Genomic DNA, 26,114 nt, shown 5'->3' with positions numbered 1-26,114 from the left:
CAAGTGTCCAGCTTTAAACAGCAAATTATAACTCAAAATCGGTAGCAAGAGGGTATGACATGAAGTAAGCTGTTGTAAACGGAGTAAAGTGTGCTGAATTAAACAATTTAATATATATTGCAGTTTCATCAACTACATAATCTCAAAATGTCAACTATTTAAGTAAATAGTCCAAAATGATAAACAATATAACCTACAAAACTGCTGAGATTTCTCTATTACTTTTTGGCACACACTCACAACATCACGCATTTATCCCCGAAGGGGTATGCAGAGGCGCAACCAGGCACCCACTTTTCGCCAAGTGTATTCCGTCCCATGATGTGATAGGGGGCGAGCCTGTCGCCATGTCGGGCACAAATTCCAAACTCCGGGATGATACTGAGCAGAAAAACCCAAATATCACTGCCCGACCCGGGATTCGAACTCAGGATCTCAGAACGCTATCGTACCACACATGCAGTACGACTACGCCACCGACGCAGTCACCTTTTGGCATTATTTTTAAAATTGAACTATTTGCTACCGTGGCGGCACCAATTTGACGCTTTTTCAGGCATAGAAATGGTGATCATGCTCTCCATCACTCTATCCTCTATATTATAGCCTTGCTAGTGAAAAATATTGCTGATTCTTGAACGTAAGCGTTATTCCCTTTTAATGAATTTTTATTTGAGAAAAAAGAAGGCAAGAAAACGGCGTTTAGTTAAAGATCCGGGTTACTTTTACTAGCAAGGGAATATTGAAGTTTTGCCCGGGATCGGGTTGTGCAAAAGGAGTCCACGTCACAGGCATGGTCAACGTTAAAAACTAAGATTTTTGTTATTGGAACTTACGTAAAAAAAGTGATTTTAAATTAAATGGAAATACCTACCAACTTTAAAAATTACATGCATTTGCATCGCCACGTGACTATTGATTGTATAACGTTTATTGTTGTTACAATTAAAATTTTCATTATAATTCACTTAATTTAAATTTAAACACATACCTTACTTGCTCTCGAATTTTGATAGTGTCGAATAAGCTACCTGAATAGCATATAAGTACCTACGTAGTAGATATGCTGCATACCCATTATCTTTTCAGTAAGCATCAACGCTTTGTTAATTTCTTTGTGTATAATACATTTTATACTTGCATCGCAAAGTGACCCCACTGCACTTGTTGATAAGTGGAGTGGGGTCCAATAAAATGTCGACTGACGAGAGATGATTACCTCTCGGCAGTCGAAACAATTACGCCAGCCTGTTGGAACCGCATATAGATCGGCTGATCCCGGAACGCGACACACTTGCGTAGACCACTATGACGGGTTTTAACACCTTGTGTACTGTGGTCGAAATCCGGGCGGATGTAAAATATATCCTACCACCAGCAAAATAAACTAACATTATATCCCAGCTTAAAGTGAAGCATCTATCTACCTAACTCATTAATCCTGAAACATGAGCATTTATTTTAGAACACTGTAAATAAGCACATTGGAGTATCAATAATAATATTCGTAATTCTTATCGAATACAGTCTTAATGGATACGGGAATATCAGAATGAGCTTACATAGCTGCAAATGCAGTATAAATGTAAAGTATATTGCTTATATTATATTTGTTTGACCCAATTTGTAGGGAATATTGGATTAACAAGTTTGCGCAAGTTGAAGCCGGCAGCCGGGTTCTCGGAGAGAGAATTTCTAATTACTATGGGATTGCAGCTGAAACTTCCAGCATCTGATTGAGTGAAAATAACAATATTTCTTAACACTTCATAAATAATAAGAAGTAATGGAGAAAGTTATGACTAAAATAAATTTTCACTTTATTGTAGAATGTAGGTGGACATCTGGATTCCATCGAGTATTGGTAATTAATCTAACTTATAATTCAAATATTGAATAAACAGACGTGGTAAGCATCTCTCAATTTTTGAACAAATTATGTGGGCCTATATATTTTTTTCCAAATTTCTTTCTAAGATTTCATGTGGAGGTAAAAAGGAATCTTCCGGCGGGCTGTCAGTCATATACCAGCAACCGTTTCCGGCTTCGCTGTCAGGAAAGGCTTTCCCGCTACAAAAGGCTGTAAATTCTCGCATCGCCATCGCCATCTACGGGAACAAATTACAGCGACAAGAAATAGCCTAACTGTTAATTTAGGATATAGTCAACCCGTGTGCCTAATTTATCCAAATCCGTTTAGTTTCTGAGTTTACTTGTAACAAACATACAAACAGTTTCACAAACTTTCTCATTCATACGATAGTAAGAAGTTAGAGAAAATGATACAGCATATGTACGTAACATCTGGAATTTTAAGGGACCGTTACCTTATGGTAGCCAGGGACATCACCACCAGTAGAAAGCTTTGAAGACATTTACTGTTAAAATAATGACAATTATTATTCCGTGAACACCAAATCGCGGGCACGAGTTATGACAAACCTTTGTTCGATAGTTTTTAGAACTATTTCGTAGCGGTCATTCGTCTTTACGTCAAAAATATTTCCTCATTGAAATGCCTGTGGCCTATCGTACGTTCCGATTGCGTGTTTGAAATGATAATGCGAAGCCCTTTCATGTGACACCGGCCGATACGCGGCCCTTTGCCAGTGACGGAGTAAGGAATGCCTTTAGGAATTGACGTCCTAACGTTGGCTAGCGTAGTTACTGGTTTAACTTTTGGATCTTTTTCCGTTTTTTAACAAGTAATGAAATATGTTGGAAAATTTATTTAGATTTAATAAATTTTTCAACATATGCAAAATGCTAAAAAGCTATGCTTAATGCTAAAATGCTAAAAGGCGACCTGTCAAGCTTTAATTTATTCCAGGGGCTCGAAAGTAGATCCCAGATTATTTGGACCAAAAAAAGGTAAAATGTTGCCGGACCTAGGATTCGACACTAGGAATTCCTAGTAATCTGCGTATGACCGGCTACTACATAAATGAGGCAATATTTGGTGTTACGTTAATTATATTGAGCGCACGTCTCTGTTTTTCCCATATGTACTCCGATTACTAGAAATATTTGATAAAATCCTTTCTCTCGAACTAAAATAATTAATTCCGATACAGTACGTCGATACACTATAAATCTTTTATCAAAAGAAATTTGTGCTTCTACGTGCATAAAATTCTGTCAATTTCTATGAACGTAGTATTATGACACTACCAGGTAGTCGAAGTGTATCACCTGGTTGTAAGATGTCGCCCTATGAATATACATACAAAGAAAAAGGGCTATCCGTAAACTAGAAAGAGTGCTAGCTGACTGATTTTGTAGAAGTAAACAGAATTAGGGAGCAGAGATATTGAAATATTTTTTGAGTTTTTAATATTTTTTATCCAGGGGGTCTTTGCGTGATAGTAGTTATACTAGTTAACTAGATAAAGGAAAATAACATAATGAAGTCTAAACCTCATGGTACCGGACCTGTAGATCTACACAATTATACAACTCCAGCGAGGGGAGGTCGGTGGTCATTTAACATCAAAGTACGAAAAATTTGCATATGCATTGGTCTGTAAAGTGTATGAGCGTTATCAATAAACATTATAGTCGGTGATTAATCTAATGTAATGCAGAAAGTTATAAAACAATGAATTATAACATTTATGAAATACCATCCTCTTTATTTAAAGACCTTTTTATATTTTTATATATATTCTTAAAAAAAAATAATGCATGTAAAAATAAATCACCCTCTGATGGCGAAGCTCAAGGTCCAAGCCACCGGCGGTTAGGGAATGAGGAATCTCCTCACAATGCGTTCCGTGTCTAGGAATACTGCCTTCTGCATCTGGCCTCTGACCCAGAAATGTTATTATTATAACATAATGGAACCGAATACGAATAGTGTAAAGTGCGTGCAGTGGGTGTGTGTGATAGAAAGTATATCTACGTTTTTAAGCTTTCGATTTAGTATTTTTTTTAAATACGATTTTAGCTTAATACCCAAAGAAATAAGCAGAGATGCATCTGTTGTAGGCATAGGGGAAGGCAAGTGTGGTGGGTGCCTACCCTGGAACATCTTTGCCTAACTTAGAAGAAGCTTCGCGCTTATGCGAGCGGCTCGCGTCACGCGTTGTGAGTTTGTTTGTTTGTTACGTACGAAATCGGAGAGCTTTGTTTTATTTCCCGCTGGCTGTTGTCCGCCATAGTCAAAATCCCAAGCTACGCCAATGTACCCAACGTTTGTTGAGCGCTTTCGATGTCGCAATTACAAGGTTTGGATATATGTGGTAAAATTTCAATCTCAAGGTAATTTACGTATGTTTCAGAATGGAAGAACTTGTTCTTTTAATTATCCTTCCTATGGAACTAACCAAGGACATTCTCAATTATGTAGACTAAGAAAGTTTTATTCTAAGTATAAAATGTACAGGAATCTTTGGAAACCTTTTAGTGTTTCTAAATATCGGTTTCGGGATAAAGTAATGGTTACTTGTTTTAAGTTTTACGTAATACATTTTAATGTATTATATTTTCTGAGCACTTACGAAATAAAAAATAACGGGAATTCTTGTTTCATCGCGATAACAATATAAAGTTTCTACAAGTTTAATGAAATTAAGAAAAAGACATATTTCACTTGTTATAAACTTCAGAAGTTGAAGTAAAAAGACGTAAAAACTTTTCCATCAGTCCATCAGACGGTAAAGAACCTTGAAACAAAGAAGTTTTAATATCTGTATCGGGTTTTTTTGCGACTGATAATATTAATACTATTAGCAATTAAAAAAAAGTTGCGACTTCTGTTGAAATATATAAAGAATGTAGAGGCATCTAGAGAAAAAACTTAGGGACGACACAGTGGGGCAGGATTCTTGAGGGTCTGAAAATTTTACTAACCATACAGAATGTATTAGCAAGCTAGCAATTATATCTCATCGTTCGACACACTATACAGTCCCTACTCTACTTATATTGTGGTGCAGTGGTGTGACTTTACTGCATAAAAAAAAATAGAGTAGTGCTCTACTGCTCAATCAAACTTGAGACGTTCGTTTAGAGTAATTTCTACTCCTGCTGAATTATTGACGTTTTACTTACATGTCGTATGAAAGTATGTTATTCTTACTAACTTTATTTATGACTTGACTAACATTTTCTGAAGACACATTATGTAGACTGTAGAGTTTAAACACATTTCCTTTAAGTTCGTGGTTGTTTTAGTTTCAGAACTATAGACGACATATCGAGTTGTAGGTTGTTGTTTTTACTTTCTTGCTGGTATCATAACTGCTGGAAATTATTACATTACCGATTTTTTTATGACTGTTACTTTAAACATGACCTAACAAGTTGACCATAGTAGCAACCAACCCTTCATCCCATCTCATTCGAATTATAAACCATAATAACCAACAGGGTTCCAATGAAAACCCGATCAATGTACCGAACGGTTTTCCCGCTACGCGCTACGAAATGCTCAAACTACTGTCAACGCGTCTACAAAATAGTACCGCGAGAGCTGTTGAGCGGGGAGGTCGTGTCGCTCGCGCCTCCCGCCCCGCGTATTCCCGCGCGAACTATCGCTCATCCAATTAAAAAGCAATGACTCGGTTGTTTAAAGCATGGGATAATCTTTACTTATGTTTTATGTATAATGGAAATATTTGTTAAGGATGTGAGTTTGGAAAAATGTTAGCATCCCGCGCGCGATGGACGCACGTTGGATTGCTGTGGTTTTTGTGCCTCGCAGTGGATGGACTTATAGGTGAATAATTAATTTCATTTATTATTAAGTAATTAGGTTACGTTTGGGCATGTCGACTCGAGCGTTTTCGCTTTTTTAATGTTTGGTAGAGAGTTGAGGGATCGTGGTAAGGTAAAGTGACAATTGTACATTTTTGCATTTTGCAAAAGCTGATCTTAGTGTCATCGTATATATCTATAAATCTTTTAAATAGATGTTGATTTTTCTAAATGTTATTCATAGAGATTTTGCACTTGTTAAGAAACACACAATATGTGAAAATATGAATATAAGGGAGCCGCCTTTATATAATTCATTTTTTTTAATACCTAATCCATTGAAACAAAAAATAAAATATACAGAAGAGCACATTTCCAGATTTATCAATTTCAGCGAATAAAACTGATGTTTCAATTGTCAGTTAATTTATTATTCATAGAAAAATATATAAAGAACAAATTACAAATATTAATTGTATAGATAAGGCAGGTTGATGTCAAGTTATGATTTATTTAACTGATACCCTATATGTGACAGTTGAAAAATCAGATGTAAATTAAAAAGAAATATTTCTTTTCATTTTATTATTTCGTACTCTAATCATAGTATTAATTTCTTTATAAAAATCAATACTATGATTAGAGTACGATCCATTATAAAATCCACATGCTTTTAACCCAAAAAGGAGCCAGGTCGCTCCACTTCTGGATTTTATTGCGTTTCAATAGCAAACAATGTCAGCATCAAATGAATTGAGTTGCTGCTCTATTTCTGTTACAACAAACTACCTGTAACGAACATTTGTTAGTAGTTCTGTAGCAGTGGCGAAGGGTTCATATAACCTGATTCCTGTCGGCTTCCCTTTACGTAAAATTTATGTAGAATCACTACATAGTCTAAAACAAAGTCGCTTTCTCTGTCCCTATGTGTGCTTAAATCTTTAAAACTACGCAACGGATTTTGATGCGGTTTTTTTTAATAGATAGAGTGATTCAAGAGGAAGGTTTATATGTATAATAACATCCATTAAATAGTGGAGAAATATTGTTATTTTGTTATGTTATACCCGTGCGAAGCCGGGGCGGGTCACTAGTCTAATTATATTAAAAAGATTTTCAGAACGCATTCATGCATATTAGTACCTATATGTTGTTTCGGGTTCCCTTTAGAAAATTTCACCTTTATTTCCAGAGATAACCTTAAACAAACTCTTTAGCTGTATATAAGAGGGCTGTGATAGTAGATTTTACCTTAATGTACAGTCAGCGACAAAAGCAACTGAACATATTTATAACTTGAAATCGCCTTTTAAACTTTGTGTCCTTACAAACAAACGTTTTTTCATCATTAATATAAAATTTAAAAGGTTAACTTTATTATAGATAAAGATAAAATATATTGCAGTTGAAGTTAGCGTGTAGAAGAGTTTTGAATGTGTTCAGATACTTTTGTGGCTGACTGTACATCGGTATATAATAATTATGTATGAGGGTATTCTACTTTACTGATAATGTGCCGGAGATATTATTTTTTTAAACGCACATATCTAAATAATCCGGTAGAGTGGGCAGCAGTCGTAAAGCATGGATTTGCCGTGAAATAAAAAAGACCGTCTCCAATAGACGATCTTTTTTTTACGGGGAAAATCCTTTTGGGTCTCCATCGTGCTCATGGAAAGTGGACGGGTTTTTGCTGATTTTTACCACTTAAACACCTCATGTTGGTCTCCAGCACTACTTTTAAGGACTCCGGGACCTCGAACTGATCACGCTGAACGATCTAATGAATGAAGACTACTACATATACATATAGATATGTATCGGCGTCGTCTATTTGATTGCCGTAGGCTATTCGCAATATGCCACACCTGTACCAGCTCACGCAATCAGATCAGACTATATTACCATTTCACTCCATATAATGAGAGGTCACGACTTTATTGCAAATTTGTGGCGTATTGTTGTGGTAAAAGTTACTTAACTGAATGGTAATTAGGTTGGTTTTTATTATATAGTGATTTTAAAAGGGGAATTTGAAATCAAAATATTTTACGGATTTTATCGCGGTTTTTTATATAATAATTTTCTCCCGATGTTTCGAAGACTTTGCAGTCTTTATTGTCGCGGTGGGACTGAGGTTTTGGTCGTCCGAAAAGTCAAAGTTACAATATCTACATTTACTTAACAATTATACAATATAATTTTAGTTGTTGCCGGTCCGAGCTACGCAGAATGAGATCATAGCGTGTTGTAATAGTTTTATTTCAATGTCTAACATTCGTGTAAACATAAGAAATCATTACACTAGGTAAGTTAGATTTTTTTTATAACTAAATGTTGGAACGATCATGGTTGTCGACTAGTCTGTGGATACGACGCCACCCGGGACCTTGACTTACTGCTTGTATATTGCCACACTACATTTTTAGCCTTAAAATATCTATTATTTAAAATTATTTTAGTTAACAGTAATGTATTCGTGATTTCTGCTGGTCATTCATCTTCAAATTACCTAGAAGCTCGCCGACTTACCAGTTTTATAAATCATCCTTTGTGATTAAAGATAAGTAGTTCATATTCTCTATTGAAAAAAATATATATTTTTTGTTTTTAAAAACCCACGTTTAAAATAATTTATAATTTATTTATAATGTGCTGTAGAATTTCAACCATTCCTATCGTTAACTTTTTCATACAGTTTCAATAAAGAATGTCAAATACCTCAATTTTAAAATATCACAAATTCCATTTCATACATAAGCTATTAAAACGTTACATACATTTTTGAGTTGATAATTTTTGCAACAAACACCGCCATTTTTTTAACAGCGTCGACATGTTGACAAATAGTTCGCTCCCCAAATTTCAACCCTGCGTTATAATTTCGCGACTCGCATAGATGATTATTTCATACAAAATTATGACAGAAGGCCATTAATCCGCTAGGGTTATTTTTTATAAACGCGATATGATGATCGGGACTATGATTTCTGTATTAGGATTGGAGAGGGAGAATTCTATTGTGCGCATAGTTCAATAGAATTTTATGAATTTGAGTAAAAGGAATGATACATTATTTCGGACCGGTTCAGCGCGAGTATTGACAAACATTGATGAATGCACGGATTATGTGTGAAATGGAACGTTTCAAAAATGGCGGGATAGTTTCGCGTCGATTGATGCTATTCAAATAAACCGCTTTAAGGTGGTAGCTCAAGGTCCATTTTCATACATTTTGTTTCGGCTTTAATCTGGGTAACGAAACAAGTATTGGCAAGTAAAGAATTTAAATTCACGTCTAGTTAGTAAAATTTCGTCATATTAAATTTTAAAGGCCGAAATATCCATGATTATTAATTATTTTTACGTTTTTCTTTCAACTGCGAGAACTAATCACTAACTAGACGTGAATTTAAATTCTTTACTTGCCAATACTTGTTTAGTTACCCAGATTAAAGCCGAAACAAAATGTATGAAAATGGACCTTGAGCTACCACCTTAATGCTTTTTTATAAATGGACAGACTTGTTTACAGCATAAATCGGTAGTCTATTTTAGCGTGGTAGTATTCGTAGACTATTTTCGCTTAATCAGTGCTATTGTAACAGAAGTAATAAATATTTTTCATGTTTCATTCTTTCTTTATCAAAAGTCGAAAAGTAATTGGTTTCGCTATTCAAAAATCGTTTTTACAGTTGAATTAGTTATTTAAGTGATCTATATTTATTTGCAGTGTAAGGCCGAAAACTAAAAAATGGCGTTGTGTTATCTTATTTATCTATACTAATATACATATACAGCTGAAGAGTTTGAATGCGTCGATTTTGATGTTAGGAACTACTAAACTAATTATGATTTTTTTTTTCTAATAAGAAACTACATTATTCCGGAATGCTATAGCCTACTTTTATCCGTGGAAATCTTTTTCACGCGGGCGGAGCTGCAAGCAAAAGCTAGTACCTGATAAAATATCTAGTACAAAAATAGCCAATCTCGTAGCCAAAAGTCGTTCTATTTCGTATTGTGTTAAACGGGACGCGCGGAGATAATATCCACGGAAGAGACAATTTTCAAATATTTAAATAGACTGATCTATTTTTACTGACAATGCATTGTAAATATGTGCTTCATCTGGGATCGGTTTACGCAGGAATACTTGGTAAAAGGAAAATGTTGGGAATACAATGTGGGAACAGTTGTTGCAGTTGACAGACGTATAGGTTCGTAACAAGAATGTTGAGGAGTTGTTGGTTAAATTGTAAGCTGATGGAATTTTTGGATATGCTCTGTTAATACTTATTTAAGTAAATCTGTAGATTATAAATAGACGATGTTTGAAATAGGTGTAAGTATATTTGAAATTGTGGCTATATTCACACTGAGTTGTCTTCGATGAAGTTCATTTTCAAAGGATATTTTTTATATGTTTATACGTACGTTTTATATGTTTGTACGTAAACAGCGTTTAATAAATATTAACATTAATCACGTCTCTATCTTATCTTTTACTTACTGTTACTAATATTAAATGCGAAAGTTTGTGAAAATGTTTGGATGTTTGTCAGGAGTATGCAGAAACAGCTGAACAAATTTGGATGATATTTGTCATAGGTCGACTATGTCCTAGATTAACACATAGGACTTTTATCCCGTTAATTTGCTACAATGGGATATAAGGGAATATTTCAATCTCATTTTTTAATAGATAGTCGTCGTGGCGCTACGTATTGTAACAGTGTTTTAGGATCTTTTGAAGCCGCGTACTACACCTAGATGGTTTATATATTTATTTTACAGTAACAATATCAGATCATAATAACTTAATTACATTGTATTTAACTGCTAAATGCAGAATAACATATTTTTAAATCATAAACAGTAAATCATTCTTATTTCAAATAGGCAGAATAACTTCCCTGCCTTTGCTTCCTGCATTCCATATTCAAATCGTTTAGCGAATCATTTGTCATTTTAAACAGTACACGTGTTTAAAAGCGTTGAAGGTACAGTCAGCAACAGAAGTCGTTGAACATAATTTGTTTCCAATATTTCCTAATCATTATAATTTACCATAAGTTACTGATTACATTAAATTCAAAATAACTTGTCATAATTGAACTACAAAAGTAGCTGAACGCAGTCAAACCATTGAATGTCAAATATTACTAGCGAATTCTTTTTATGATCTGTAATAAATACAAATGTGGCTGAAATTAGCACATTCTTTGTTTTATATAAGTACAAGCTTTTTTCCTATTCGTTAAGTTGAACCCATTAAGCTTCTATACACCCATCTCGCGAAACGCAGCGCACCGCGTTTTTTTACTATCAAAACATTGCCGAATTAATACAACAGTCCAGAATATCAATTAAATTGTTATTTTATAACATATTAGCTTTGGCTCGCTGCTCCGCCCGCGTGAAAAAGTTTTTCAAGGTCAAACATCATGCTATATATTTACCCGGGATAGAAAGTAGCCTAAGTATAGCACTCAGGAGTAATGTAGCTTTCTATTAGTGAAATATTTTCAAAATAAGTTAAGTAGTTCCTGAGCTTAGCGCATTCAAACAAACAAATTCTTCAGGTTAATATAATAGTACATATTGAAGTTAATAACCAGAATTATATATTTTTAAGTATGGGCAAAACATCATAATATATTAGTAAGTAATATTATAACATTAATAGGAATAGGTTAGTTACATTTTAAACATCCTATTTTATAGAACTCTGGCCGGTTTAAGAAACAAATGTGTGAATTCAAAATTATTCTAACAGGAGATTCTCTTCGAAGAATTCAACGTAAACGTCAGTTTCTTTTTCATAATTTTTCAGCCAATCCTTTACTTTGGTGTCCATATTGAAATGATAACCTTAATCTGTACTCTTCTTTGGTAAGTGATTTATGGTCCGTTTCAGTGTTCAGGTGTTTTGTAAATTAGTATCTGTTCATCGACTTTTGTTGCTGACCGTACATTAATCATCCCGTGATAGTTCCTGCAGGATAGCCCTTGAGTTGTGTTACGCACCTTGACGCGTGCCATTAGGCTCGGCCACGAGGGTTTGGTGATTAATCGTTTAAATTTCGATATTGTCTGACGTTTGATGCTCGTTATCGCTTTGTGGGAACACGAATAGGTGAGTTTTAACTTTGATTGTTGCATTAGCGGTAAGTTATAGGGGCTTGTTAGGGATCAAAAGTCATAAATGATTTGATAGTGTGCTCTTTCTAAGTTGGCTTAAAAGGTTCTAATTGTATGTATTTTACTTCTTTTATCAAATGTTGGATGTCTCAAGATGACGAGCATAGTATGATGTGCAGAGTTTAGTTATTTAAAGTAATAGTTTTGTTGCCAGAGATTTATTGCGCAATATTCGACTTTATTCATTCGGCGAGCAAATTGCTCATCTCAGTATTCCGTTTTAAAAATATAAAATAAACCTTTAACACGAGTTGATCTAATATTTTAATTTAAATTTTTGGTCAGCTTGTACAAAGTCCCTCGGGCCACGTCTCTTGTGATGAGGGAATATAATGAAAATATATGATGTTTAGAGAGGTTGTAAGGGCGTCTGGTGCGGAGTACTCGATGTTTTTTGAGGGTTAAATGGCCTTATTCGTCTAGTATACTTTGTGTAAAAGGATTCGATTTCGAATAGGGAAATATACAAATACTTTATATTGGAACCAATACAACAATAAAATTGTTCAGTTCATAAAACACGTTTTGATTTGAACTTTTATGTGACCACGATGATGCTTATTACTAAATTTTGAGACAAAAACCTTGTTAAACCGTGAGTTTGCTAACTGCTGAACCTATGCTCATCCCTTCGGAAATAATGGTATGAGCATTTTGCAGCTAAAGTCATTAAGGGCATATTTTTTTCTCTTCTAAGTATGATATGATTTTTGTTAACTTATGCAGCTGTTTAACTCTGCCGCTTTCATTCAGGTCTAATTGGCAATTGGCAGTAATTAAAACAGTTAACTCTGAGAAAGGGTAGAAAAGTATTCATTAAAAAAACTACAGAAATGGCTCATAGATGTATTATATACATGTATTAACTGTTATGGTGTTATAATATATGTATAAATAAATAAATAAATAAAAAAAATATAAATATTTATATCAAGCTAGTATCGAATACATTTCTTAAGTTTATGATTCGTATTGCAATAAACTATACTTGAAATACAAATACGTATCATTTATTTGTTACGCTTTGATGGTAGAACCACTGCGTTTCGATGAAATTTGTTATGGAGATAATTTGAGACCACGGGAAGAACATAGGCTACTTTTTGTCCCGGGCATAAATATAACGGAACTGTTTTGCGGAAAACCATATCACGCTGGCGAAGCCGCGGTCAGAAGCTAATTATATATATATTTATTCAATTACCTACAATACAATTGTATTGTATAATCAATTGCATCCTTTGAAATTGTATATTTGCGGTTTACCTGCAGTTCATTATCTCCAGTGCACGCGAGTTGATATAGATTAGCTCAAACACTAAATCAATTGTGTTTATTCAGCTGATGAAAGCGTATGCAATATAATGCAATTTCACGAATGAACGAATGAAATGAATGAATCCATCAATATTGAACTGAAGTATAATATATTAGACACATTTTAAAAAAATATATTAATTTCAGTTTTAAACGCGTGTTTAAAATATTATGTAAATAAAAGAAAGGCAGTAGGTACTAGATTATGACTTTTTTTCAATCTCTCCCCTGTCCTAAACTGCGCCCTTCTTGCCTATATTATTTAATGGCCATAATTTTTTTTTGGGAAAAGTTAGAACGATATCGCGTTCTCCGTGACCACAATATCTTTATAAAAATCATGAGAGGAAATGGGTCATTTTAACACGGCCCTTTCAATTTAGTAGTACATTCTACGCGAGCCGTTAATATAAATATTTAACTGGGCAAAGCGTAACCTTTACCCCAATCTCCCCCGGGTAATGTATCAACTTGAAGGTAGAATATGAAAAGTAAATACATTGTTATACTGGTGAGTCGTAACATAATCTGTCAGGTAATTTCTCACACGGAATAACTCAAATAAATATTAAATCCAAAACAAATGAAGATATATAGCTAGGGGTAGGATATATTTTATATCCGCCCGGATAGCAAGCACCGTACACAAAGTGTTAAAACCCGCCATAGTGGCATACGTATGTAAATGTGTCGCGTTCGCGGTTCTAAAAGGCCGGCATAATTGTGTCGACTGTCGAGGGGTCATCATCTTAACATATACAGGTTTTGATTTTTTTTAGTAATAAGAAGCTGTATTGCTTTGACTGCTATAGACATGAGAAGACTTTTTATCCCGGGAAAAAAAATTCACGCGGACGGAGCCGCAAGCAAAAGCTAGTTTTATAAACAATTATTCATTGTAAACAGTAGCCATCTAAATGATTTTTGAATTATGAAGCTCTTACTATAAAGTTTGCTACTACCTTGTTTTGATACTTAAGTAAATTTAATTCGTTTTGGAAAATGACTGCCTTTCAAAACACATAAAATAAATCTAGTTTGGGTGCTAGAAGACCGAATATATTACGTCATATTTTTCGCTTTTTTAATTAGTAGTACAATTTTTCACCGCTTTGAGAAGTAAAAATCCTTGTAAATAAGCAATTCCCTGTACACCTACACCAGACGATCGGAAGTGGGTCAGTCTGGCGTCTGTTTTCACTGCAGCATCCGACACGAACCGTATATTTACGCTCTTAATCTTCGTTCAACAGGATTGTTGTTAATCCATGCTTTTAATGGTATTTATACAGCGTTTATCTGTGATTAGTGTCTTGAGGTTACGTGACACTCAAACATTTAGTTTGAGCGTTGCGTTCTAGAGAGTTCTTTGGGTTACTTTTTATATTGGACCGTAATTAAAATCACGTAGACCATAGTGTAGTTATTTGTGCCAGAAGAAAAGATTTCTGATGGTTTCTATGCTGGACAAACCAAACAAAACAAAACTATTTTGCGTCACAGTTACAATACAATATTGACTTTTCGGATGACCAACACCTCAGTCCACCCCGTGACCACGAACGCTGCAAAGTCTTTGAAACGTCGAGAGAAAATTAGAATATAAAGCCGTGATAGAATCTGCAAAATAGTTTTATTTTAATGTCTAACAATCGCGTGAACGTGAGAAATCATAATAATAATATTATCAGATTATGTCGCACAAACTCATTTCCAATCGTATAAGTTTTACGTTCGTCTTTTCCCTCTAATAATTATTAAACAAAGACATTTAACAGTATTATCTTAGATCACTTTATTATCAAACGCCATTTCTGAATTGAGTAAACAGAACTATAACCTCTCTGAAGATACACGATATTCGTAAAAACAAACTAATAAATACTGTACTATATTTTCACGCAACTTGGATCAAAACTGATTCTATTTCTGTCCGTTCAATAACAATAGGTCTAATTGGTTCAAAGCAAGCTTGTCACATACACAAAATATCTTTGTGCTCGAAGAGATGTATTCTAAATACCATCGGACAGATCAAAGGTTCGACATCGACAATGGAATTCGAATATGTCCATTAGAATTGTGGGACAACGATTTGATCGTTCGACAAAACTATTTTACTATTGTGTTTGATTTGTAACCAATTTTGAATGGATTGATTATGAGCTGTAATTCGGTATTGTTTTATACATATATTCATTATAAATCATTTTGGTATATTAATTTGGATTTTGTGACTAAGTAACGGTTCATTGCAGAAATACCAATAAGCAACTTATTTGTGTATTGGCGTCAACCCAGTCTTATCCTGCCTACTCCAATGCTTTCACTTATTAAAGTCCATCTACCTAGGACGTCATAAATTGTGCCTTTTTTTATTACGCTGAATGACGTGAGGAGCTTGCCGTTCGCCTGATGGTAAGCGATACGACCGCCCATAAGCAGTACAAACACCATCCAACACCTTGAATTACAAAGTATTGTTTGGTATTTCACTGCGCTCGCCATCCTGAGACATGAGATGTTAAGTCTCACTATGTCCAGTGGTACACTGGCAACAAAGTCCTTCAAACCGGAACACAACAGTGACTACGTACTGCAGCTTGGTGGTAGAAATAGATATTGCGGTAGTATCTACCCAGGCGGACCCTCATCTATGAAAGACCACCAGCTTTCTTCCAATAGTCTTATCTAAAGACGTAGTTGTTGCTTCAATCCTTCGACTTCTCTCAATCTTGAGCGTCTATCAGTGGGATCATAAAATGGGTAGATTTCTATGCTTCTTTTTGGCTCGAACTTCGGCATCCTCTTCAGTGAGACCATAGTATTTCTATATATAATGGAAACAAACCGCGACAGAGTCCTTACCCTTGTCTCTTGGCACCCCCGTCCTTAAGCCCCGTGCGTATTTGTTGTGCGTGGAATTGATTTCCTATGCTTCCCTTGGATTTTAGATATTACAAAGCGCAGTAGCTTATGTTCGTGTGTATTGTTCATAGAGTGTTTTCATGGGGGCAGTATTTGGAAAATCGAATGTGGGTAATTTTATAAATTCTAGACTATGATCCGTGACTTTATTGAAAGTAGTGCAAGGAGCTTGTTTGTGAATGTCGAAAGAACAGGAAACGTGCGTTAATGGTTTGTTATTTCACCAATCAAGGGTATTAAAAAAAATATAAAATACAAATTTGTTTGTTAATAATATTCTTACAATTCTGCAATGATATTCGCACCTTGTGTTAGTATTGATTGTTTTAACTAATTTACTGTGTTCTCCCTATCTTACATCATTATTATTATTAATTAAAATTGCTTCATAAAGCAGTTACCCCAATTCAATTGAAATTTAATAACCCAGCTTTATGCTTTCATTCGATGATGACCCTCATCCAAATTTCTTGATACAGCCCTGCAGCATCTTCCGCGAGGGTGTGGAATGCAGCCTTAAAGGCGTGTAAAGTGTGTTGATTCCTGCAGGCAGTGAGGGGACATATTCACCGAATATTCTAAAGGACGGGTAGACGTTTAGTATACTTGTTTTTGAATTTTTAATATCCGCCATTCCAAAGAGCTATTGTCGGTTCCGATGTAAAAAGGCTTTTGCACTTACTGTCAATCGTTTAATGGACTTTTTGACTGAAATTTTTTAAGGTTTAAAATGGTATATTTTAAGAGATGTCTGGGTTTTAATTGTAGACAATGCGACTGAGATATTGCGAAATGTTGTTTTGTCAAAAAAAAAAAATAGGAGTTCTGCTCTAGATATATAAAATGCATGGTAAATTGTTGAATTCTGCTTTTTCTTTCTTATTGTTGTATTTATACTGCTGCTCAAGAAAGGATCCAGATGTTAAGTAAAACTTAATGAGGACTAAAACCAAACTGAAAAAAATATTCATAACTTCATAAACATAAATAAGTTCTGCAATACTAATTGTATTCACGCATTTACAGAGCATGGCTATTTTCTTTTAGTCATTTTGGTAGAGTAGGTATAATGTGTAGATTTAATAACGGAGATCTTATAAAAAAATATAACGTCCGTTATAGGAATAATCTAGACGTAATATTGAAGGAAATAATTGATACTTAAAAGTTGCAAGGAAATGAAACCAGTCTCCAAAATGCTGTAATCTGTACAAGGGACATTTTCGAAGGGCCCTCAATTTAGTTTCAATAAATGGGGACGCCGGAGAATAATCCGGAAGCTTATTCGCTGTCCTGATTCTCAAATCCTCTAGATTAGTCTTCCGTAGACAAATGTCTATCAACTACCGCTCAGAGCCACGCAAGCATTACACCAAATCTCAGGGATACTGTCCCCAAAGTATTTATGTCGATGGAACGAGAATACGCGACAAAATAGACACATATTAAACGACTTAATTAGTCCAAATTGTGCTTTAAGTCGTGTTTCAAAATGTTTGTTTTCGTTTGTACTATGTTGCCGGGCGTCCAATTTGGCGTGACCCCTAATTTTGTACCACTTTTGGCTTCTAGCCAAGCAATTAAAGGTGTCTGATAGATCAATAACGGCTGGTGCATTCGACAAACAAGCTTGTTTTCGACGGTTGTCATGGCAACGGTTGATCCAAATTGGCAATGTAGGGTGCGTTCGCGTGTGAAAGAAACGCACATATGTTGAAACGTGTGCGAGTAAGGGACAACAAATGTGGGGGTTGAATGATGCACTGCGCATTTGGCCGAGTTAAATTGCATTAGCGAACCTTTTGTACGAGTGTTCGCGATCTGTGGAAGTTGCGAATTGTAACTATCAACGCCATGTTGAATATAATGAACAGAACTTCGATTGGGATTGAATAGAATGCAAATTGAACAAAAGGTTCAAAACGGGCAAGGGTAAGAAGATTTTTTGTATTCTGTGTTACAAATGTTTGTGATTTTGCTATCTTAATATAAACGTCATAGTGGCTTAAATTTAAGCCGCCTTAGGGTCTCAAGAGCATGTATAAATATTATTGTAAACCATAACTTGATTATAAATGTATTTCCAGTAAAGCACTAAAAGTTAGGTCAGCGAGAATTCAAAGTAAAGAGGTAACAAAAAATGTATTTGAGTACTTCTGACCGGCTTAATGTTAAGAGATGCCTCAAAGATAATAATATTTAGACATTGAAATGACAATGAAAAAGAACAAAGCACAACCTGTACAAGTCTGGGACTTTATTATACATTTAATTTAATTGGAACCCAAAAGACCGGCTGCCAGATTTCAAAATACTATGAGCTCATTCTGCGTACCTACATTGGACTATCAATAGCGAAAACAATATATATATTTTTAATAATTGTAAAAAGTATCTATATTGTAACTTAAACTTTTCGGACGACCAACACCTCAGTCCGCTGTAACTATAAAGGTTGCAAAGTCTTCGAAATATGGGGAGAAAATTACAATAAATCACCGCGATAAAATCCGTAAAATTGTTTTATTTCAATTTCTAACATTCATAAACATCATAAAAATCATAATTTATAGGCTTTATGATGCCGACAGTGTCACGAACAAAACCTATTCCATCGATGCCAATTGCCATGTATTTAATATAGTCAGTTAGGCTAATTTTCGAGAACTAATTAAAATCGCCACACGCGACTTCTAAGATATGCTTCCATGCCTTATGAATTAATATTTAAAATATTCAAATGCAATTAATGTTCATGATATAAATTGCATATTAATTACTTTACATTATGAAATTTATCTTTAATACAAATTAGATTTGTATTATTTTATATGTTACATTTTATTTAATAGGTAATTTCTTAAGGTATATCGATTTATTAGGGACGGTTCCGAACAGCTATCTTAGTGCAACAAGCAAGAAAGTAAGCAACGAAAAAGGCCACCGCGGTTGGTATTCAAGTGTAGGGGTATACAGGGGTTAGGGACTCGGTCCAATACTCGCTCAGATGATGCTACTATACTCCTGAGTATCAAGAAGATAATAATAGTATACCGTTTATCAACACATTTTATATTGGTTATTTTCATTATTTATTATGTTTCATGTTTAATCGTAAGTATTTTTATTGCTTTAAAGGCAGATGAGCAAATTGCCCTCCTGATGGTGAATTGTTAATATCGCTTATCGACGTCGGAAAGCCAGTAAAAACTTTCGATCTAAAGAATGTTGTCTTTGGTTTCTCTCATTTTTGATTATTAACTTCGCTGTTGTTACTGTTACCATTTTGCGAACAACGCATATTTCGATATATCACGAAAAGTATTCATTTTAATATTCTATTAGCTGTTGTTACGATGTAACTGGAGCAAATGCAATATTAATACAAAAGTTCAGGGGAACCGTCCCGTTTTGTAATGAAACCGAAAAAAGGTGCGATTCTATGAATTAATAATATAACCAGGGTCGGTGTTAAGGACATTTGAATTTACGAAAAAATATTTGATGTGATATTTTTTTTTGTGTATGAATTTAGTTCTACAATTTAATAATTTTACATTAGATATATTAGTTTAAATATAAGTTAATTACTGCACAAGCAATGGTTACAATAAAAAAAATTGTATGATTTCTTTTTTACGCAAATATTGGAGATTAAAATAAAACTATTTTTCTTTTTTTACGCGGTTTTTTATATCCTAATATAGGACCCAGTAAGCCCACCTCCCTCGCCATGTGACCATGAAGGCTGCAGTATTGAAAATATCTCGAGAAACTTATAATATAAAAACCGCGATAAAATCCGAAAATTAATTTTATTTTAAATAAGTTTGTACTTTGTAAGGCAGTATAAATATATCAAATATACGTATACGTATATACGTATCAAATATATTAAAAAGTATTTTAACGCATTGTTAAACTGTGTTATAACCATCTTGTTATTTCTTAATATCTTGTTTGTGTTGCTTTTTTATTTTTTTTTCCTTACCCCCACAAAGGGTTGCAGTACGTCCCACACAGGGCATCCGTGAGGGAATGCCGGTCTGTTGAATTATGTAGGCAGCGACAGAATGAGGATTTGCGTATAAATCCTGTAACGTTCTTTGATACATTAAGCTGGGGTAAGTTAAGGGCTCTACGTGGCCCTAATAAAGGGCCGCGCGAAATTATAAACATTCGTTTGATTTATATCAATGATTTAACGTTTACGAGCGGAATTGTTAATGAAATAAAATGGGCGTCATAAATTTGTAGATATTATAGTTGTTTCTTTATACGTAAATACTTTTTTTATGTTTTATAGCTTCGAAACAATCGTTGCGTAAAGAAAAAGAACGTTATTAAGGGCTATTTAATAAATCTATCTCAACTTTGAGTAGGATCTTAAGTAGACAGTTAATGTATCTATTTAATAAATAAAGTTTAAGCTGTTATTTAAGAGCTTAGTCTCAGTTGCGTTGGCGCTGTTTAATAGATAAAACTCGGATGTCTAAATCCGTCATATGCTGTGACTTAAGATATCATTTAAGACGTTAATATCTATTTATTTAATAGCGGCGATCTTAAGATGCTGACTTTAATTTGATAACATTTCACTTGATATTGTGTTTTTTGTTTTTTTTTCTTAATAATATTAATACAGGGTAATCAAACAGTAACATACATGTATACAGTACTGAATCTAAGTTTACGCATTAATAACATAAATATGCTACCTACAATATTTTCCACAACCAACAATTTAAGGTTACAGATGTATGGGTATATATTGCTCTTAATATTGCTATAATAATATATTTGCTATTCAGAACGAAATTTTGTTGCATCTATTAATAATTAATAGGGGTTTCAATGCTTTTGATTTTATGATTCTTATCTCTCTGCATTTTGACATGTTAGAGCGGAAGATGCCATGACATTATTAGATCTCTATCTTCGAGACGTTTACAAAACAAAGAGTTGATATAAACATCATGTCATACTAAGCGTTGACCCGTCATATAAAGCTCGCATGTTTGTGCCCAATAAAATAAAAGAAATATAAATGTCTACGAAAGGCATCTGTTATTTAGGACCCGTTATAGTTGCGGTGACCATACTGTAGACAGAAAATAGGATAAAAACAATTTCGCACTTAAGGGTTTATGAATAAGAAGCAAATGTATAGATAGTTAAAATTAAAATTATAAGTAATTAACGATTCTACCATATACGCCGAAAATCTTTCTTACTTTTTGCACGTTCTCACGTATACATCCATCAATAATTTATTAAGAAACTAGACATGGCCCTTTGTTTCCCCTTAAATATTTACTTCTAAAATATACGTACCTACTTCCAATTTGGTGGGTAAATTAAAAGCATAGTCTAGAAACAAAATTAAACTACTATTTATTCGTAAAATCACCTTTTCAAATGAAGTCACTTTATATCTACATAAATTATAACGGTTATTCGATCTACGCAGCAAGATTATGAGTGACTGAAAATACTAATTATCTTCTATATAATGTTCGTTGAGGTCTCAAATTAGATGTGGGTTTTAATAGGCCAATGATCATAGTAGCAAGTTATAATAACCGACATAATACTTTGCGTAATAGAGTATAAACATTTAATAAAAAATGTAAGCGACTTTACTTTCAAAACAAAAATTCTGAAAAGCCAAGGTATACGATTATATCTCAAAGACGTGAGATTTCTTTGAACTAGCCATTCATACGAATCGACATAGTGTTTATAATAGCCATGGCCTTATATGGAGCTAATAAAGCTTAATGTTCGTAGAAGTATTTCAAGTAAAAAGTTTTTTTACCTTAGACAGCGTCACGAATGAATTTTGTAGCTTCTTTGTGTGCGTCGAAATTGAAACATCACCAAACAAAAAACAACAATGCTGACACTTAAGACCCTTTTTAGCTTTAGTTATAAAGAAACCTCTTAAAAATTTCATCTTTTTATGTCGTATATTTATATCTAAAATCTTAAATACATTTTTTTTTGTATACATACTTAAAAAAAAAATCTTTCATGTAGCCATATACATACGCCACAAAATCATTTGACAGTTGTATTTCGAGTCATACAAATCGACTGACGTAAATGGGAAAGTCTCTAACAAAACGTAACGTGTGGTGTCATTATCCGCATATAAATATTGATGAATGCATTTAATGCATCATTTTATGGAGTTGCATGTTATAAGTTTGACACACTTTAGAAACACAAGCAGGTAGCGTTTATAACTAATGACTCTATTAACAATAATTATTATTCATACGCACTTTGTACCGTTTGTTTGATACGTACTACGTAGTATACATATGTGTAGTTTCATTGATATTATATTATTTTATTGGTAAGTCTTATACTTATGTGAGAGTCCGCTTGGGTAGGTATCATCGCAATGTCTATTTCTTCAGTGTATAGTCACTGTTATATTTCGGTTTGAATTACATTGTCAGTCAGTGTAACTACTGGACATAATAAGACTTAACATCTCGTCTCAGGATGGCGAGCGCAGTGGAATACCGAACAATTCTTTGTAATTTAAGGTGTTGGATGGTGTTTCTACTGTTTATGGGAGATCGTATCGCTTATCATCAGGCGAACGGCAAGCTCGTCTTGCTATTCAAAACAATAAAAGTAATGTGCTGGTGTTGTTTTTAAAACCCGTCATAATGGTCCACATAAGAGTGTCGCGTTCCGGGATCAGCGTGTGCAAACCCAGTTACAAACAAGCCATAATTATTTCGATCTCTTACTATCTCTTGTCAATGGACATTATAATATCTTCACCCTACCCCACTTACCATCACGTAATAAAAACAATTATGCGTGTTTAATTTACAAAAAGTTTACAAATTTAATTTTTTTGGTAACTATATGTTGAGCGAATTAACATTCGTTGAAAATGATTATTGTTTTGGGCAGACACGAAACGTCGACAATGCGATTAATATATTTTTTGTGTATTACTGGTATTCAAATTTTTTTTGAGAGTAAGAAGTTTTGGATACTTTTTATTTTATTTTATTTTATTAGGACATCCAGTGGTAATAACAATAAAACTTATAACTAAGTAAATCATTTAAGAAAAACACGTGCTAAAGGCATTACCTTCAGACGTCACAGCATGCACCGAATGGAACTACTTATTTAGTTATTTAATAATAATATAGTTAACAAATAAGAAAAACATCAAAGTATGTAACAATAACAAATGTGGGAGGGATCAATGATTGTTATCATCATTTTTACATACAGTTGAATATAAAACGTGCATACATACACGTCACGTCAGCGGCGATAGCCTAGTTGGGTGTGGAACGGACTGCCAAGACGAATGTCCGCAGGTTCAAATCCCAAGGGCACACACCTCTGACTTTTCTAAAAAATCATGTGTGTATTCTTTGTGAATTTATCGTTCGCTTTAACGGTGAAGGAAAACATCGTGAGGAAACCTGCACATCTGAGAAGTTCTCTATAGGAATTTCGAAGGTGTGTGAAGTCTACCAATCCGCACTAGGCCAGCGTGGTGGACTAAGGCCTAATCTCTCTCAGTAGTAGGGGAGGCCCGTGCTCAGCAGTGGGCAAGTATATAATACAGGGCTGATATTATTATTATTATATTTTAACAACATTATTCTCCCATGCGAATGGGGTAAATCCATTTAATGCGGGCTTTTTAGCCAAGCGAAAAATGGTTGTTTGTAAATTACTGGTGAACAATCTATGTGGACAAAAATTTTCTAACTATTCTGCAAGTGTTAAGAATTGTTGCTTTTTGGAGGAGTATGTACGAGAGCTTATGCATTCCAAGGGATTGGAGACTGGTGTGTAGGGAGTGAGGTATGACACCTGTGGAAGAAAGAATGACAGGAACAGTTTTAACTGTGTGTACTTTCCACTGGTTTTTGAGTTCTATGGATAAGTCTGCATATTTGGCAATTTTTTCTGTGAATGTAGATGCGAGGTTGTGTATTATTATTATACATACACGTGCAGTGGGTTCACTTTGCTGTGCCTGAATAAAAAAAAAATGTTTTATAAGCAAGGGACGTAAAAGAAAACACTAAACCCTTCACTAATTGAAGGATATAAATATGCTGAGCAATACGCAACAGTGAATCAATTACGTAATGGCGCCATCGCACGGCGTGCGCTAGCGGTCACTTTGTACTTATTACCATCGAGCGTTATTAATGTTATGTTTTTAAATACACGGTATGCTTGAGGTCAAGATATTGCAATGAATATCTTGTTCTTAGCTATTGAAACCCTGTTAGTGTTTACATTAGGTATTTTGTTTGCGTTTGCTTCACCTGGTGGCAAGCGACACCACCGAAAAAAAGGACAAGTCTGTCTAGAACGTGTGCTTGCACTAAGTTGGTCACTGTGAGACCTGAGATGTTAAGTCTCAATATGATTAATTACATTTCTTACAATGTCCTTAATTCTTTCTGCATGGCGGCAGATATAGACATTGCGTCTAATCGACCGGACCTTCGCATATAATAATTATAGTATAAACTTGCGCTAGCTCAAGTGATATTCACTTTTGTTTCTAGTCACGGTACTACTTTACAATTAAAAACTGAAAAGCAAATCAATTTGTGTTTGAACTAATCATTGAAAATAAATACATTAATTAATTTACTTCAAAGCTTTTAATTTCATACCTTTAAAGAAGTATCATAAATTGCGCCATATTATATTGCTTATGCATGAGAAGGCGCAGTGGTAAAGACATTTTGCTGTAACCGGTTTTAAATAAATGTATACTTGCACTATCTACGAAACGTGAAACTTCGGAATTTTTAACATATTTTCCAGAAGAAACAACACTTAAGTCGGCCATATGCATAATGTGTGTATTTACGCTTAAATGATTTTGTTGTGTTTTTATTGTCTACTAGTTCCAGTCAAGAATACAATCAATATACGTCATGAAAATGTCACCACATTTGAAAAGTTACTAATGGATTTCTAGAAATTTATTTTAAACACCAAAGAATCAAATGTCAAAGTGAACATTTATCTTGTTCCAGAGATCGTCGAAGTCCAACAATGTCACAACTACGAGTTTCGGCTGACCTGTCGCGACCTGGACTCTCACATTGCCGTCCTGGAAGCGTGGTATACGTCTCTAGACGATTACAATCGCGATGTGAACTCCTCACGTCTCGTCTCAGACAGTTTAAAAATTAAAACTGAGAACGACTCGGAACTGAATCGTGTTTATGTCTATTCTAGTCCAAATCATAATGGCGTTTATGAAACGGCGCCCTCTAACCATTCCAAATTTGAAAATTTGAACGTCAACGACACGTTCGAATTTAATGAAACGTCATATTACAACGACAGTCTGCTGTTTATGAACGATACTGTAGATATGACAGTTGATTTTTTAAACGTGAGTGAGAGTTGTGGTGCGGTGTCCTATGTGCGGAGCTACGCGAGCTGGCGCGAAGGAGACAAGCGCAGGCGCACTCCGTTCAGAAGTTCGTCTGTGAATTTAAGAGCTCCAGTTAGTTACCGGTGAGTTGGTTTTTTATGATATTTTAAATTTGGAACATGAATTCTGAGAATTTTATTTGGTTCTTAATAAATGTTTGACAACTATATTTTTGATGCAACAGATTCTTTAAATAGTTAGGTAATAAAACTTCTGAGTTTTAATGAAGTGTGATCGGTCGTAAATTGAGGATATCAAAGGTAGAATGTTTTTTTTTATTTTTGGTCGTATTCAGCGCGTCGCAACGCTTGTAGTATAATCAGTTAACTTTAAAAAATAATTTCTAATATATTTTAATACATATTTTTTAATTCATTGAGTACACTGAAGACTGGAAAATACTTAGCCTACCAAACAAATATTTTTAAGATATGTACCGGTCTAGATTAGTCTAAATTCTACAGTTCTTATTATAAACCTTTTACGACGATGTACATCGGCGGCGAAT

The 26,114-nt window shown here is 34.3% G+C and overlaps 1 protein-coding gene across 1 annotated transcript; it reads left to right on the top strand.

Moving 5' to 3' along the window:
• Positions 1-5,476: 5,476 nt before the first annotated feature.
• On the top strand, positions 5,477-25,693 carry LOC115451183. The gene is made up of 2 exons (XM_037441755.1): positions 5,477-5,719; positions 25,200-25,693. The coding sequence occupies exons 1-2, from the start codon at positions 5,644-5,646 to the stop codon at positions 25,691-25,693; spliced, it is 570 nt and encodes a 189-aa protein (XP_037297652.1). The 5' UTR covers positions 5,477-5,643.
• Positions 25,694-26,114: the final 421 nt, after the last annotated feature.

The sequence above is a fragment of the Manduca sexta genome, chromosome 23 (assembly GCF_014839805.1).
Source record: "Manduca sexta isolate Smith_Timp_Sample1 chromosome 23, JHU_Msex_v1.0, whole genome shotgun sequence".
NCBI classification, from domain to species: Eukaryota; Metazoa; Arthropoda; class Insecta; order Lepidoptera; family Sphingidae; genus Manduca; species Manduca sexta.
The sequence above is the reverse complement of the archived record's forward strand: the minus strand, read 5'-3'. Positions and strand labels throughout refer to the sequence as shown.

Coding starts and splice junctions, on each gene's coding strand:
- LOC115451183 (XM_037441755.1), top strand. CDS start 5,644: ATGTTAGCATCCCGCGCGCGATGGACGCACGTTGGATTGCTGTGGTTT. Junction 5,720..25,199: donor CGCAGTGGATGGACTTATAG/GTGAATAATTAA, acceptor ATCTTGTTCCAG/AGATCGTCGAAGTCCAACAA.